Source organism: Mercenaria mercenaria, chromosome 7, assembly GCF_021730395.1.
Source record: "Mercenaria mercenaria strain notata chromosome 7, MADL_Memer_1, whole genome shotgun sequence".
Lineage (NCBI taxonomy): Eukaryota > Metazoa > Mollusca > Bivalvia > Venerida > Veneridae > Mercenaria > Mercenaria mercenaria.
Window position 1 is genome coordinate 69,655,017 of NC_069367.1, and position 17,981 is coordinate 69,672,997.

The 17,981-nt window shown below is 36.0% G+C and overlaps 2 protein-coding genes across 3 annotated transcripts in view; one reads left to right on the top strand and one right to left on the bottom strand.

The window, feature by feature from the left end:
• On the top strand, nt 1–17,051 carry LOC123553973 (kyphoscoliosis peptidase-like). 2 transcript variants are annotated; one of them, XM_045343773.2, is made up of 7 exons: nt 1–222; nt 3,802–4,553; nt 8,682–8,811; nt 9,228–9,434; nt 9,703–9,818; nt 12,179–12,289; nt 14,880–17,051. In XM_045343773.2, exons 2-7 carry the CDS (start codon nt 3,817–3,819, stop codon nt 16,189–16,191), a joined length of 2,613 nt encoding a protein of 870 aa, XP_045199708.2. In that variant the 5' UTR covers nt 1–222; nt 3,802–3,816; the 3' UTR covers nt 16,192–17,051. The 2 variants fall into 2 exon arrangements, with proteins under 2 accessions (XP_045199708.2, XP_053404592.1); XM_053548617.1 differs by lacking the exon at nt 1–222 and adding an exon at nt 1,640–1,754.
• LOC123553974 (uncharacterized) overlaps nt 16,968–17,981 on the bottom strand; it is an 18,156-nt gene continuing 17,142 nt past the window's right edge. The window contains exon 16 of the mRNA XM_045343774.2: nt 16,968–17,903. Within this exon, the coding sequence (XP_045199709.2) occupies nt 17,396–17,903 (508 nt within the window). The 3' untranslated portion in view covers nt 16,968–17,395. The remainder of the gene's footprint in view (nt 17,904–17,981) is intronic.

Here is a 17,981-nt window from a genome sequence, read left to right on the forward strand (position 1 = left end):
CATTTATTTTTAGAACATGATTAACAAAACCTGTTTGAGTGATAAAAAGAGAACATGACAAGTATAGCTATATTTTGCCCAGTGATTTGTTGATTTGTCAGGTTTATTATTTTTCCTAAAAAGTGTTTTGTGGTGCTCAAGTTGTTATTGAATGCAGAAATGGTATACAAGTATAAGGAGACGGTTTAAATAAACCAGCGATACGGACGCCTGGAGAGCTAGGTATGTTTATACAACTTAAATATTTCAAATGAAACTTTCTACTTAATAACCTATCTACTTACTATCTTACTAACAAATATCAATTTGCATTCTATATGCCGAAAATGCACCAAGTCAAAGTAACGTGTCTATGATAGAAATATCGTTTAGTTTCGGTGGCTTATACCTTTACCCAGGTTAGTTTTATCTGTTTACAATATCTTCGGTTTTTTCCCCTGTCATTGTAACATTTCAAAAAACTGCAACTATAGTGGCCTTAGACTTTTTTGTGTGTATGTAAGTTTATTTATAGTCGCCACTGTTTACCCATATGAGCGACTCCTTCAAAAGACTGTTAATAATGTTAGTAGGAGGATATAGTGCAAGATACAGAAGACGCTCCAGTTCCAGAAGCTTCCTGGTTCTTTAACGAGTCAGGAGTAAAGCTCCCATACACGGGACTGTTATCCCGATGTTAGTATTTTTTAGTTGGAGGAGCGGGGGCTCGAACTCACGACTCCTGCTTTCGTAGACAAACAGTGTTACCACTTGACCACTGCGTCCGCTCTCCTTAGACTTTATACGGTCCATAGAGGTGGGAGACACGTCAGAAAACTCGAGCATCTGACTGGTTGATTCTGAACTCAGTCTTGGCAAAGGCAAGAGTTTATTCTGAGTCTGTTCTCCGGTCCTAGATTCGCTGGCCCTAAAAGCCATCACTTGTAGTGCATATTTCTTGTCTTCTTGTGACCATTGCGGTATTTACCAACCATTGCCATGATTTTGACAAGTCAAGAAGCCACGACTGACACAAGACTGAATTTATCCATATCGCATATTTTGACGAAAACACGAGAGGGGTCGAACTTATATGAGCGTACGTGCACGAGTTCGAACCCAGTGGCATCCATAATGGTTATGCGTGACATCAACACGTGACCTCTGCACCGCTGTTCCAGAGATAAAAAAAATGAAACTAAATGTTTTTGATCACTCAACATAGAAAACCAATGCAATTAATTCTATTTTGAAAACAAACGAATAATTGTTTTAGTTTACAATGTTTCATTTGAACCCGAGTCAGTTTTACTTGAACTCAGAACGCAGAGTTCGTGATAACCGGACATCATTCGTTTAAAAATCAGTTAAAACGTTACAATGTTCTTTTGAAAAGGTGTTTCATTTTATGGATTATCTACGTTATTTAAATGTGAACACACCTTGCGTAATATATTCTCGTTTTTTGCCACATCCTTAAGCATTTATTAATTGATCACCATCTTGATCAAGCGAACCTTTTGTTGTAGTTGAGATATCGAACGTATATCTACTTTATCTGTCATACATAATGTATGAGAAATCATGCTCTGTGTTTTTTGAAGCAAAGTGAAAATAATTAAGAATCCTTAACACGTGAATGGCTTGCTCCCTGAAAAAAAAAGATTTAGTACATTTTGATTGCTCTATTTTTTCTTTTTCTTTATTGGCTCGCGAGGTGGTTCTGGGATGTACGTACAAATACCGGACATATAGATAGGACAAATAGATAAAATGTAAGTTCATTTGGATTTCAGTAATATCACATCGGACTTTGGTCATTTAAGCAGATCTCAACCTCTGGCTTTGTTTAATGTTTAAATGTGCGTTTGTACTTAGATATGATAAGCATGCTTAAAAACAGCTTCGTTTCAGACGCGAAGTCAGTTTTATTGTGCGCATGATCAAACAACCCCGACCCAATCCCCACCACACTACTAATACAGGTTTGCACAAGCAGTTGCCGCCATTATTCATTAGCGCAATATAAAACATGTCTGCAGTTGGATTACACTCAGCTGGTTGGAACTACCGTTTACATTTATAAGCAACACTAGGTTAGGTGAAGAGTAAAGTATCGGTTTAATGACGATAGATAAGTTTATTAGTTCGGCGGTTTGTATATATTGTGTAAGACGGCGACCATCAGCTTGAGCTAATCTTTTCAATGATTTTGGTACAGTCGCCGAAACAAGGGATTTTATTAACGTGTTTAGATACATATATGCACATATTTGAATAATTCAAAATAACTTTCTTTTTTACATATTTTCATTGAAATTGAGAAGGATATATAACCTAATCATTGCCTCATCGCACTAGATCGAAAGGGGACCTCTGCAGCCGAGTGGTAAGGGTCGCTGACGTCGAATCACTTAATTGCCCCTCACCGATGTGGGTTTGAGCCTCAATCGGGGCATTGGGTTCTTCATGTCAGGAAGTCAACCAGCTGGCTTACGGAAGGTCGGTGGTTCTACTCAGACGCCCGCCGGTGATGAAATAATGCACGGAGGCGGCACCTGGATTCTCCCCCATCATCAAAACAAGAAAGTCGCCATATAACCTATAACTGTGTCGGTGCGACTTTAAACCCAGCAAAACCTAAACAAACACTAGATTCTTTAAGCGATACAATTTTGTCAAGAAATCAGTTTTGTCATTTTGCCTCAGCTTAGTAGGCGATTACACTTTCCATGTCTCAGTTGCATACACATTTCGGATCGAGAACTTTGATGTTTTAGATGCATCATTTATTGAGAATACAACCTTCTTTGTTATATGTCACTTGTATTTTCTTCTAGGCCACAATCAGTTACACAAAAAACGACGCTGACCACTGTTACATACTCGTCATAGAACCGTTACGCATAGAATTTGTATGTTCATTTAAGACAAAATATCGTGAAATAATATTTCAATTAAGTTATTCAAAAAGTTGACTGTTAAAGAAAAATACTGCAATTTTAACTCGATTGAATTCAAGTCATAAGTTAGAATACTGTTAACTGAACATCATGAAAGACTTATTTTGATTTTCCTTCATATGAAAATAAAGAGGTAATATGTTTCGGATTTTATTTCGTGCACAGGAAAGCAAAACATCAGCTCTATTCCAACCGTTACAAAACGTACAGAATCGAGACATTTATCGACATCAAACAGATACAGTTTTAACGTCTGCGTATCATAGTGCCGTCCCTGTATACAAGAGATTCGCTTTATACGAAAAGTCATTCTTTTGTTTCATTATATTTACTGAATATTGAATAAGTAGAGAATTGTAGAAAGACTCCTGTATGTCAATGTTCTCTGTTTACAGAAGCATCTGATTTCATAATTTCTGAATATCCAGGAAACGGCAGATGTCATACCATAATCAATATATTATAGGTGGAAGTCTTAGTCGAGGGCGTGGCAAATTGTTAAAATGATACGTGTGCTTATATTTCGTTTCCCATTTATTGGAATATATTATATCTTTTAATACGTTTTACATTATTCATAGCGTTCTTTACATTTTTACATGGATGTTTTTAGGTATGCTTTACATTTTTACATCAATGTTTATGCTTTACAGTTGGTGTTTGCAATTTGACTTCTTCTCTGCGACATATGACCATTTTGTGTCGATTCGCCGTAAAACCCAACTCACTCACTCACTCACTCATATCTTTTTAAATAGTGCTAAAATAGATATTTCAAACCAGTTTGTTATTAACCTAGCCGTAGCAAATCTTTGAATTTTTAATGATTTGATTTGACATGGTTTTATCTATTTTGCAGAAACTGTGCTAAGTCATGGGGTGTCCACAATCAAAATCAAAGAGCAAGGACGTGTCGTCTGCTACAGAAAATGGTGCCAACAGTCACGTGGCGAAGACACGGAATGATACTGTGCAACCGGCAACAGAATCTCCAAAGAGAATGCCGACGAAGACACCTCACGAATATAACGACGATCCGCTTGTTAGAGGACGTACCGACGATTCCTTTCCAGCACACATACCGCCAGATGTTCACAAATTTGAAAGGGATACAATTAATAATAAACAAGGTGCTGTAAAAGAAATCGGTTCTGAACACAACTCTGGCAATCATAAAACAAATGAAACGAAAGAATCAGCTGATAATGCTCAAAATGAAGTTTTAGCTTCAGAAACAAAAACCAGTGATAACATCAAAACTAAGAATACAGACAACATATCTGCCAAGGACGAAACGGAACACGGTTTCAAAGGTGTATTTATCCCGGATGAAATTCCTGATGCACAGTCTAAAGAAGTGAAACCTTTAGAGAATGGTTATAAAGAAGATATTGTGGATGTTAGTGATGTGGATATAGGTCAGACTGTTTCTGAAATAACACTAGAGAACCAGACTGTCGAAGAAGCAAATAAATATGACAGTCTCGGGACTACTTCCGAGACAAAAATAGAAGGGCAAAGTGGCGGGAGTGTAAAAGTTGAACTTGACACTGAGGATGGCTACACATTTACAGAAATGCCTCATAAATGGGAAGGTTCGTCCGCTGTTAGGTGCGTATTCAGATTTTTAATATGACTCAGTACGTTCCAGCTAAATGGTCTACAGAACAGAACGCTTTCAAAAAATCGACACAAGTCACTGGCATTTACAAATGACCTCACAGAGCCATGTTCCCTAATTAATTAACATTTTAACAAAATAATACATCCTCCATTTACATTAAGTACATTTTTGTAAAGTTTTTATATGTAAGCTACGGTCTTTGCAAAGATAAAAGGGAATGATATCATTTTAGGTATCAATAATTGATTGCGCTTTCACTTGAAAGTTTTTGTTTCATTTATGCTTCAGTATTAGAGAAAATTTGTAATTTTAAGTCAGAAGTTTACTTTGACAATATTTTTGTTGAGTCAAAAATCTTTCCATCTACCCCATGCAACAACGTATCTCTTTAGTTAACGAATATTTAGTGGCGAACACCCACTTTAATTTTATATTTTTAACCCTACTTTTATACATTTTTACAGGTATATACGATGCAATAATGTAAGGATTTAATTTCACTTATACCACACTAAGAAATTAACCATCATTTATGTCTTTCATACCCAGTATTATGATACTGTCTGTTTCAAACATTTTGTGACTGTTTTTTTGTCTAAAGTTCCATAGCAGTATGATCAAACACAGTTCGTGTTCATCCTATATCCAGGCAAAGGATTTTAAGAGACGCTTGGAGTCAGGGCTGAAGTGTTATTATGCGATCCCATCCACATCTCATCCACACAGTGGTCCAAAGTCCAGCATATATGTTGCAGCATTTCTTTCTTCTTTCTTCAGTCAAGAGAACTTTGACAGTTGGTGGGCCTACTGACCGTTTCCTTAGTGTCTATGTCTAGATTTAATTAACATTAAAATAACCGAAACTGAATAATTTGATTAAACGCCTATTTTTATACAATGATATATTCAATGGCGTTGTACTTAATAATAATAATAGTTATTATAACAATATTAATAATGACAATAATAATAATTACAGACTTATTGTAACAAACAGTCATGACAGCACCCCTCCCCTTGAGGTCATTTTACCCCTATTGCCAATACCAGTGCTTAAAGCATCTGGTACGCCCAGACGAGCTGCATATAGAGGTTGAAACCCCTCGGTTAATGATGCAATCATATACGATTTAAGAAAGAAATACAACACACTACCCTACCCATAGAGCCTTACCAACTTGTGCGTTTATTAAACATACCTTGGAAATATAAATGTTGAAATGTAAAATCTTCTACAAAAATTTAAGAACTATCACCTGCTGTTTTCGCATGATAAACAGTTATCAAAAAAATTAAAACAATGCCGCAAAATCTCTGAAATACAGTGTCTTAAGATTTTTTTGTATGTGTCAAGTGATTTACTTTTGCGACTTTTAAAAGTCAGTTTTAGGTCAACTCTCTCTTTGGTCAGTTTCCTTACAAGTCGTTTGTGCGCTTGTTAAGTTCAGAATGAAGTCAGTGATATGGTTAGAACATTGTAGGTTTAAAATACGCTGAAAATATTTCAAGGAGCTTTTTCATTCTCTCTTTCATGACATACATCCGTATTACACAGGTTGTTATTATTTATATAATTATATAATGATCTGTTGGATAACAAAATTATTTACAATAAGCGAAACCATCATCCCACAGCTACTTCTACGAAAAATCCTTTAGGTACTGGTTACTTGGATTTTGTTGTCAGCGATGTGGATCATACAATAAAAACTAAACTATCAAGTTTCAACCTGAACATTTCAAAATGTTCTCAACAATAACTCGCCATTTATATAATAACATACATAAGGTAATTCAAGCGTTTTAAACTTTCATCTGACTTAAACACCGTAGGATGTATCGTGACACCCAAGTTATTTCTTAAATGGAGTGTAATATTGTAAACATTTTAGACTACTTAATTACATATAATGAGCAGGTAGGATCATTACATTTCTATTAAAATTTCTTTGGTACCAGAAAGGTACATGAGTTTATTAATCATTAGCGTACAAAACCAGCTAACACAATCATGACATGTATATGTGCATGTATACGGCATGCGTAACAAATAATGTTTGGTATTTGATACATGTTAAAACGTATCTCTACATGAAATTACTGCACGTAGTTATTTGTTCAACTTTGTACCTACAAACAACATAGTCTCTGCTACAATTTCAGGTATTTGTTGTAAATGCAAATTCGCAACTAACACATATAACTATTAAGTTACAGTTTGCTAAAATATGTATATATACCAGTACTGTATCTCAATGTCTTTACCTACTTTATTCTATAGGTATGTTCTGTTGGAAGTGTAGTAGGGTAGAGTATAAGTGTGCACTTATACTTCTTTACTATTGAGCTAGCTTTCATAGCGACGTGGTAGAGTGTCCGCCTTAGGTGTGAGAGGTCCCGGGTTCGATTCACGGTCAGGGCTGAAGTATTTTCAGCCTGTTACAGAAGGAAAGAAAGAACCTATACCCATCCACCTGACTACCTGCCTATCTACAATCCGTCCACCCTCACAACCTACCTGCCTAACTACCAATTCGAGTACCAACCTTTCGTACCCTAAACTACCCTACCTACCATACCACCGACTCACCTACCTACCCACTCACCGTACCCTAAACGACCCTACCTACTACCAACAGTCCCGTAAAAGAGCCACTGCTTAACATTAACATACCTACCAAAACACACACCCACACAACAGCCCAACAGACCCACACAGCAACCCAACAGCCATACAAATCTCAATAATCGGTTTCTTTTTATTTTAAGATTTATTTTTAAGATTCTATTGAACATTCCTCATGTGTTCTGTAGATATGTTTCAAAGGAAAAGATCGAACATTTCTCATGTATTCTGTAGGTATGTTTCAAAGGAAAAGATCGAACATTTCTCATGTATTCTGTAGGTATGTATTGAACATTTCTCATGTGTTCTATAGGTATGTATTGAACATTTCTCATGTGTTCTGTAGGTATGTTTCAAAGGAAAAGATTGAACATTTCTCATGTATTCTGTAGGTATTTTTCAAAGGAAAAGATCGAACATTTCTCATGTATTCTGTAGGTATGTATTTAACATTTCTCATGTATTCTGTAGGTATGTATTGAACATTCCTGATGTATTCTGTAGGTATGTATTTAACATTTCTCATGTGTTCTGTAGGTATGTATTGAACAATTCTCATGTGTTCTGTAGGTATGTTTCAAAGGAAAAGATTGAACATTTCTCATGTATTCTGTAGGTATTTTTCAAAGGAAAAGATCGAACATTTCTCATGTATTCTGTAGGTATGTATTTAACATTTCTCATGTATTCTGTAGGTATGTATTGAACATTCCTCATGTATTCTGTAGGTATGTATTGAACATTTCTCATGTATTCTGTAGGTATGTATTTAACATTCCTTATGTATTCTGTAGGTATGTATTGAACATTTCTCATGTGTTCTGTAGGTATGTATTGAACATTTCTCATGTGTTCTGTAGGTATGTATTGAACATTTCTCATGTGTTCTGTAGGTATGTTTCAAAGGAAAAGATCGAACATTTCTCATGTATTCTGTAGGTATGTTTCAAAGGAAAAAATCGAACATTTCTCATGTATTCTTTAGGTATGTATTTAACATTTCTCATGTATTCTGTAGGTATGTATTGAACATTCCTAATGTATTCTGTAGGTATTATATCATGTGATCTTATATTATGACTTTCTCATGTGTTCTGTAGGTATGTATTGAACATTTCTCATGTGTTCTGTAGGTATGTTTCAAAGGAAAAGATCGAACATTTCTCGTGTATTCTGTAGGTATGTATTTAACATTTCTCATGTGATCTGTAGGTATGTATTGAACATTTCTCATGTATTCTGTAGGTATGTTTCAAAGGAAAAGATCGAACATTTCTCATGTATTCTGTAGGTATGTATTGAACATTCCTCATGTATTCTGTAGGTATGTATTGAACATTCCTCATGTATTCTGTAGGTATGTATTGAACATTCTTCATGTATTCTGTAGGTATGTATTTAACATTTCTCATGTGATCTGTAGGTATGTATTGAACATTTCTCATGTGATCTGTAGGTATGTATTGAACATTGCTCATGTGTTCTGTAGGTATGTTTCAAAGGAAAAGATCGAGTACGGACTTCCAGAAGGCGTACCGAAACCAGCACCACCAAAAACCAGGAAAAGTGATATCGTCAAACCTACAACATTCACCATGGTCGATAAAATCGTTGATAATGTAAGTTACATAACCTTCGTATGTATTCGGTCGACAATTTAATTGAAAATAGGAAATATCGATAGTCTCACATAGACTGCAGATATGTTTAAAATATATAAACACTCGGTATTATCTGCAAATATCTTTGCGATTTTTCCGTTCTTAAGGACTACAAATTGATGAGAGATTTTTAACTCTTTTCCTTTAACTTAAAAACTTCTCAGTTAGATGCAAGCGTATGGAAATCAAAACGCTGAAATAGTAAAAAGCAGTTTTTGTGACAGTAAAGTGACATTAATCTTTGCTCACTTTACTGACATTAATCTTTGCTCACACGTCTTATTTTCAAAATAATAAGGTTAGAGGTAAATATTGGAAAGTAAACATAATTACCCCTTCCGTTACCATTTTATGTTGTTTTATTGTTTCAACAGGCACCCGACAATGCTTTTAACTCTGTTACAAAATTAGCCAGTTATTTGTCGGGCACAGCGAAGAAGAGCGAATTGGCGGCTGCCGGTGATGACAAAGATGACACTGAAAGTGAAAATTTACCGCCCCCACTTCCGGTAAAGACAAAGAAATCAGATATCGTTTCCGACCCGACAATGTTCAAACACGTGGATGAGAATGCACGAAATGTAAATATATTTTCTATATTTCTATTTCTATAAAGGCTTTGGTAGCATACATTGAAAAACTGAATTGCACTGGAATATATTCATGGTTAAAAACATTGCTGTATTTCACTTAATGATAACTGATTCACTAAAAGTCATATATGACCTCCGAAGCTTTTACACCGCCTGAACTATTGAATAATTCGAAATTGTTGTTTATAGATGTACGTGTATTTTCTGTTATAAACAACGAATTTATAATATCGCGTATTTTGCGTATATTTTCTAGGTTCCAGAGTCTGTCCGTCTGTCTGTCGATAAGCTTGCTGCCCATCTATGCAGTGTTGCCAAGTCTGATCTAGAAAAAGTTCGAGCATATTATTACTGGGTCTGTAACAACATAAGGTAAGCACTGACATTATAGGAAGTATAAAAAAATATATGAGTTTGAAACATAACGTTGATAAATCAAAGTAACGCCCGTTCTGGTTGAGGAAACAGTTCAGTATTTGCAAGCTTTCTTTTTTTAAAACACATTGATTTAAAACAGTTCCTGTCAGTCTGCAATCACATTTAACCATAAAATCACAGTTTCTATTTGGGACCTGCAATTTCCGGTACAGTAGCTTCAAAAGTAAACGTTACTAATGTACATTTGTAGAATTCTAATTAGAACCAGTCACAGTTAAATTAGAACCAGTCACACTTATATTAGAAGCAATCACACGTATAGCATTGTAAAGATGATGTAGTAATGAACAGGGTGGCCAACCCACTTGACTTTTCAGTACCGTGCACACGGAGAAAACGTCCGTTTCAGGTAAAAGTTTTCCTTATTACCTGATGAATATTCATGAGATAAAGAGCTTCGAAGACAAATTTAATGAGTGTTTTTTTCCCACACAAAACGTCTGCCATAAGTTCTTACTACGTCGCCTACTGACTACGAAAGTGCGTACGTTATCTACAAAACTTTCCTACGACAAGTAGTTGGGCGAAGTGTTTGAGAAAAATACTGAGAACGATAACAGACTTTTTGTGCGGAGGAAAGCACTCATTTTGTTTGCTGTCTTCGACGAACTTTATCGTATGAAAATCCGTCAAGAAATAAGGAAACTATAGGCAACATGTTACCTGAGTCAAGACGTTTTCTACGTGTGTACGGTATCTGAAAGTCACGTGGGTTGGCAACCCTGGTAATGGCAATCGGCAATGGAAAATGTCGAAATCTTATACACAGAATAAGTAATGCGTTTTCTCATTTTCAGGTTAGCTACTTTCAGTCCAACTTCCAGTCCAAGGGCATACTATGATAAATAACAAAGTAAAATAATATTTTCATCCACTCTTCTTGCAATATTTCGGTTTCAAAATATGATTTATTTCTTTTTTCTTGCCAGCATTATCAACAGGTGAATATTGGCAGTGAACGTTTGAATAATAGGTGGAAGAGTTTGGGGTGTTTTTTTGTGTGTAATTTGTACGTTGTAGGCGTGATACATACACACATTACATAAATGCATCAAAATTATCAACATTACACTGTGTAATGTTCTGTTGTTTTTGCACGACTTCTTGTTACTAAACTGACTTAATACCCAACCCCGGAATGGTTTTGCATTGCCACAAGTTGTTGTTGCTTTTCATCTACCTGTCCCCAAACCCGAAGCCCCACCGACCCAGTTCCAGTCTGTCTTACTTACAAAATAAAATAACAAAAATATCATATGAATGTGACACTTTCGATCGGCTTGAATGTGTTTATGGAAAATACTGCTTGCAGAGCTCCTCGTGAAATGTTTCAAACTTTCCAAAATCATCACATAAACAGATTTAGGCAAACTAAAGCCATAACTTCCATAGTACCCGTTTTAGTGCAATTTTGAACAGACTGTTGTTCTGTGTGAGGGAACACGCACCCTTGACAAGTGGACACAAATCTAGTTTTTACAATCTGCTTCTGTCCACGTTAGAACTGGAACTCAATAATAGTTTTCTAACAGAAGATGCAAATGTTTGTCTTTGCTTATATGACATTATATGTAAATACACTTTAAACAACGTATGTGCAATTACACCAATGATGACCCTTTCCGCGGGATTGCGCGTGTGATCAAGAGCATTTATAATGTAGCGGTATTACCGTGTTTAGACATTTTGCACATTTTTGGCACCTTCACTCACATTATTACAGGACTAGAGTATGCTTATTTGTGTATATATGCAGATCTATGTATGTCGTGTGTTTTGCCAAGTGAACTCTTTACATGTATGACCCTTTACATGTTTGAATCGCCCAAAATCTTTATATAAATTTGGGCACATGACATTTCAAGAAAAAAGATATATTTCAGAAGTCTGATTGTTGGTTTTATGTTTCTTAAAGTTGTTAAACAATCCAAGAACAAAGGAGCCGGAGCCGGTTGAAAACCTGTTTAAAATGAGGATTTTCATTATGAACACTGCCCATTCATGTTCATTGAACTGACTGGACTACTTGAGACGTCCATATATGATAGTTAGAAAGCCGAAATTTCGAGTTAAGTAAGTTAAAATTTCGTGATACTAGGTCGAAGTTTCGCGTTACATATCTCGAAAGTTTGAGTTAGTATGCTGTGAAATTTCGAGTTTTGTAAGTGGAAATTTAGAATTAAAAATACTGGTAAACAAAAATAATGAAAATACCTAATAACGTTACGTGTATATTGAATCAAATATAAATAATCTTCCGCAGACACTCAATTTCAGATAAATATTTTTTTCAGTTACGTCTACGATAAAGACAAAACTCTGTCGGATAGATTAAGGTTTGATGCTGTATCAACTTTGAGGCAAGGTCAAGGAAGCTTTGTTAATCTGATGGTTGCTTTATGCAAGTAAGTACATTACTTGACGGAGATGTGGTTCAGTCGCAAAGATCAGGGAAACTCCGTTCGTCTGATTACTTCTTTATGTAGATAAGGCTTTTGGTTCAGCAGCAAAGACCAAGAAGCATTGTTAACATGATGGCAGATTTATGCAAGTAAGTACATTAATGGCCAGGAGGTAAGAAAAGGGAAGTAGGGCTTTTTTAATTTGATGGTCACATCATACAAGTAAGAATATTACTAGACAGCGGTTAGGTTAAGTAGCAAAGGCCTTTCAAACTTTATTAATTTGGCAGTCGCTTTATACAAGTAAATACATTACTGAGCGAAGGCGGTGTTCAACAGCAAAAGGTCTTTGAAGCTTTATTAATCTGATGGTCGCTTAATGCAGGTACGTACATTACTGGATGGGGGTATTTAACTGCAAACGTCAGGGAAGGTTTCTTAATCTGATGGTCGCTTAATGCAGGTACGTACATTACTGGATGGGGAAATTTAAGTGCAAACGTCAGGGAAGGTTTCTTAATCTGATGGTCGCTTAATGCAGGTACGTACATTACTGGATGGGGGTATTTAACTGCAAACGTCAGGGAAGGTTTCTTAATCTGATGGTCGCTTAATGCAGGTACGTACATTACTGGATGGGGAAATTTAAGTGCAAACGTCAGGGAAGGTTTCTTAATCTGATGGTCGCTTAATGCAGGTACGTACATTACTGGATGGGGGTATTTAACTGCAAACGTCAGGGAAGGTTTCTTAATCTGATGGTCGATTAATGCAGGTACGTACATTACTGGATGGGGGTATTTAACTGCAAACGTCAGGGAAGGTTTGTTAGTCTGAAAGTGCTTTATGCATGTTAACTTGTACATTACTGGAAAAGGAGGGTTTGTTTTAGTTTGACCTGCGAGGGCCGGTCGTTATGTTGAGAATATGAGGGTCCAAGCCATTTGCTTTTGTTATTTCAAATTTGTTTTCTCTGTACTGTACTTACATATATACTAGTATACAAAGCAGCTTAATCTGGTGGATATTTTAAAAAGTCAATGAAGTACTGGGCGGGTTGGATTCAGCAGCAAAGACAAAGGAAGTTTTTGTTAATCTGGTAACTGATAACTGCAAGTAAATACATTACTTGACTGGAATATAATTCAGCAGGAAAGATCAGAGAAACTTTGTGAATATGATGGCTGCTTCATGCTAGTATAATGTACGTACATTACTGGACAAGGATAGGGACCAGTAGTAAACGCCAGGGAAGCTTTGTTAATCTTATGATTGATGTACAATGTATGGAGGTAAGTACATTATTGGACGGGAATGGGTTTAGCAGCTTGATGAACCAAACTCCCACCCAGTAAAGTCTTATCTACATAAAGAAGTAATCAGACTAACGAAGTTTCCCTGATCTTTGCGGCTGAACCACATCTCCGTCAAATGTTAATCTGTTGATTGATTTATGGAAGTAAGTACATTATTGAACGGGAAATGGTTTAGCAATGTCAGGGGAGCTGCGTTAAATTTAATGATTGCTTATGGAAGTAAGTACAATTTTGGACGTGAATGGGGTTCAGCAGCACAAGTCGGGAAGACTTAAAGGCGATACACCTATAAACGAAAGAAACTGGGCAGAAATGATCAGCAAAGATCAGGGGAGCTTTATAAATTAGAAAGTTTCTTTACGCAACGTGATGCATATAATGGAATAGAAAAGCTCAGCAGAGACTAGAGAGGATTACCGTTTGTCGCTTTCTGCAGATACTAAATATTACTAGGTATGAAGAGCCAATAAAGGCAGGGAAGCTTTGTAAATCTGACATTCGCAGGTAATAGTAGGTACATTATTGGACAGGAAGGGTCAGCAAAAGCCATGAAAGACTTTCCTTGAAGTGCTGAAAGTCTGAGGGTCGTCGCAGCTCTAAGGTTCTACCAGCTGTTGTGGTCTAGCCAGCTTATTTATCGGTTGTAGATTTGTATCGAAAATATGAACAGGTTCCGTAGAGGAAATATCGCCCAAGTATAATCCCCTGCAAAACTCGTGCATATTTCTCGTAATAATGCTAATATATTTTTTATCGCATACGCATATACTCCTTTAAATGATATAAATTTGTTACTTTGGTTGAGAAAAAAATTATTGACGTAAATGATATTTTAACGTCTTGGCTCCCATTGAAATAACCACATGCCCGATATGACATTTACACATAAAAACGGAAATCTGTTAGCTCATGTGTTTCCCTCGTTACAAGAGGAGTGTGAAGTAAAGTATATTCTTTTTTTAAACCGTTTTATCTTAACTGCAAAAGTAACACAGTTTTCGGTCCTCGAAAACTTCAACACGTCTTGGGTAAACATAGATTTATATTATTTTGAATAAGTTATAAAAAGTTATGTTACATATGGGTGGGTAAATGGGTGGGTAAGGTTTGTGTTGTTGGCACAAGTTAATGATTTTCTTGAATCATGTGACACGAGTATTTTTTCAGAAAAAAAAAAAAAACATCAAGGAACCAAAAATTGATCGTTTTCAGTGTATTGTGATTAATAGTCATTTGTTATTTCATATAGTTTTCACTACAGTGGTTTTGGTTTTCAGGGAGGCGTCTATACCAGTTGTAACAGTATCCGGATGTTCGAAGGGCCTTCGTCATCAACCAGACAAAGAGTTCACGGTTGCAGAGACAAACCATAGCTGGAATGCTGTACATATTAATGGCGAATGGCGGTTTCTTGACTGTACTTGGGGTTCTGGTTATCTCGACCATACCGGAAAATTTCGCCGACAATTTGACGAATTCTGGTTTTTGACAGATCCGGAAGTGTTTGCATACGACCATTTTCCCATGCATCAAAAATGGCAGCTTCTAGACGATCCAATAAGTATTGATGAATTTAACAAGAAGCCGAGTTTAACAGAGAAATCTAAAGAACTTGGTTTTCAGCTCAAATCTCATCGGGAACCCATTGTCTATTTTGAAAATGAAGTGTCAATTTCCTTTGCAACCGAAACATTTCCTTTGTCGAATATTACAGCAGATTTGAAGAACGAAGACAGCGAGGAAATCAATCAATACAGATGCATGAAAAGACTAGATGATAAATTGTTTGAAATAAGAGTTGTACCTCCAAATATTGGTGAGTATAGTCTAGCTTTATATGGAAAGGCCAAAGATTATCGCCATGCTAAGTTCAGAAAGTTAATGGAATACACATTGAGATGTGAAAAAGCTTATGACAACGAAGTTGTTTTTCCTGATCACCGTAAAGCTTGGGGACCGGAACCAAACTACAATGAGCTTGGTTTTGCAGACTCCATTCAGAATATGTCAGTTTTCAAATCTGATGAAAAAGAGATGACAATTCAACTAGATCAAAAGAAAAAAGTGCCAATAATTGCGGAGCTGAAAGCATCAAGTGATATCAAAACCGAGTTGAAGGGGTACACAATGATAACTGCCCGAGACGATGCGAAAATTGTTCACATTCGGTTTCCTTCGGCTGGATATTATAGGCTTGATGTTTATGCAGAAGGCAAATTGGAAAAATACGAATACGCAGCTTTGTTTCTCCTAGAATGTACTGAAAGCAACTCGCCGAAGAAATTTCCGAAATGCAATGAAGATTCTATTTCTAAAAATGTGTGCGAAATTCTCGAACCGACAAATTTTGAAGTTCCTTCAAACTCGAATATCACGTTCAGAATTAGAAGTCACTGTTTGAAAAATGTTATGGTGGGAATTCCCACAGAAGACCAAAGGATGCAGCGCCTTGGAGAACTGAAGAAGAGTGGGGATATATTTTCCGGTGACATCAAGACACCAAAAGCAGGAGAAGTTCTGTACCTGTCCGGATCTGCAGCTCCACCAAACGTCTTCTGGAGCAGAATTTATGAATTTATAACCGTATAACAAAACGTCATTTCTGGTTGTTGAAAAAAATACGTTTGTTAAACGGAATGATTCAGAGTACAGAATATTTTTAACTCGTTTCAGATTGTCCTATTTTTGCATGGTAAATGTGTGAATAGTCAATAAAGTATGTATGTTGTGTACACACAGGACTTTCTTAGCGACACCCTTATACCAAAGCCAACAAGCGGAATGATATATAAAGCATATTTATTGTTATAAGCAATTATTATTAACTATGCTTTATTGAATACAACAGTAGATGAGTTGTTCATAACTAATAAGATTTAGCCAATACCAAACCAAACAATTGAGTCAATATGAGGAAAAATTAAGGACTCATGCGAAAAACTCGAGGCCAGTGCGACAAAACAGGACCACTACAGGATTAAAGTATTCAGTTTGAATGGTTAACTCAAGGGGGTCAGTACAGGGTTTATTAATAAAATTATTTATCAAGTGATTTACGTGCGCCTTATTGTCATATTGGCCTTCGGCCTTAGCCCAATACGACCATATAGATTTGTCAAACAAATACATAGGTCAGTATAAAATCTAGCTGGGAAGCCGTTGATAATATTTGTGCTTGGTCAGAAAAAATCACACATAATATCTATGCATTAAAGAGTCCACTTGATTTGCGCTAATTAGTGTTAATTGGCATTCATCAAATTTCTGATACTAGTATTTGCAGCTAGAAAAAAGAAGTTAGAAATCGTCAGACTGGATTCCCAGGGCGGTTATATAAAATCATATAATAAATAACATTACATTACTGAATTTTTTATATGTTTATATTATTTGTACTGTTTATAACATAATGTTATCGTGATAACAGTAATTAAAGATAAAATAATTTCTGTCGAGTCTTATTATGTCCTTTTCGCTAATACCCCAAAGATAGTAAGACCTATTTTGAAACGGTTAATATTCACTTAGTTGTTTCATTTTGTTTTTGTCTTTTGGTCAATATAGCATACTGAGACTCCTGGTAACATACGTCATTCGAAATTTGGATTTAGCGTCTATCATGTGTCTATTAATTTTCTGACTACGTTCAAAATGTACACAAAATACATGGACAGACAAAACATGCAGACAACGATTAATTATTAAATATTCTGCCGTCGAAGTGATGGCTACAAAGAAAGCATTTTCAAATTTGTAACAAAATTGTCTGACAGTTGTACACATATTAGGAAAATTACGTATCCTGCCACTGGTCTTTACTGAGACCATATATAGGATTCCTGGTCAAAAACGTCATTTTTGAGTCTATGTAACTCTTACGGAAGTCCTTCTTGTCATTGGTACTAAATGACGCCTGTCTGGCGCCATACTGAGGGTCATTCCATTCATCTGTGTTAATTATATCTAGTGAACGTGTTTGTCGTGGCACACTACTTTCAGCGATACTGTCCGCCATGCTGTGGGCTCTTCTATCTTGCTTTTCGGTTTGCGGCGATAAGTAATATGTTGCATTTGGATACCCAGGGTACTTTTCAGGGTGCACGGAATTTCGGCGATGGTTCGGATTGACATGAGCAGGACCCATTTTTGAAAAATTTAAGTTTTTTCGCGATACCTCCAATTTAACAGTATCGAGTGTATTTGCTTTATCACTTGCAAAGGCATGTCTAAAACTAACATACTCATTGTAATTTGTGGAATTGTTCCCTATTCTTGTTTCATGTGTTTGTCGTTTTCCTTTCCTGTAAATTAAGAAGTAACATGTAAAGAAGAATGCTAAAATTATTGTTTGAAAAAGTGAACATTTAGAAATAAAATCG

What these genes read in the sequence shown, in the direction of transcription:
- LOC123553973 (XM_045343773.2), top strand. Translation starts at nt 3,817, where the DNA reads ATGGGGTGTCCACAATCAAAATCAAAGAGCAAGGACGTGTCGTCTGCT. An exon ending in GAAGGTTCGTCCGCTGTTAG is followed by an intron (nt 4,554 to 8,681) that starts GTGCGTATTCAG and finishes TGTGTTCTGTAG; the next exon opens with GTATGTTTCAAAGGAAAAGA. An exon ending in TCGATAAAATCGTTGATAAT is followed by an intron (nt 8,812 to 9,227) that starts GTAAGTTACATA and finishes TTGTTTCAACAG; the next exon opens with GCACCCGACAATGCTTTTAA.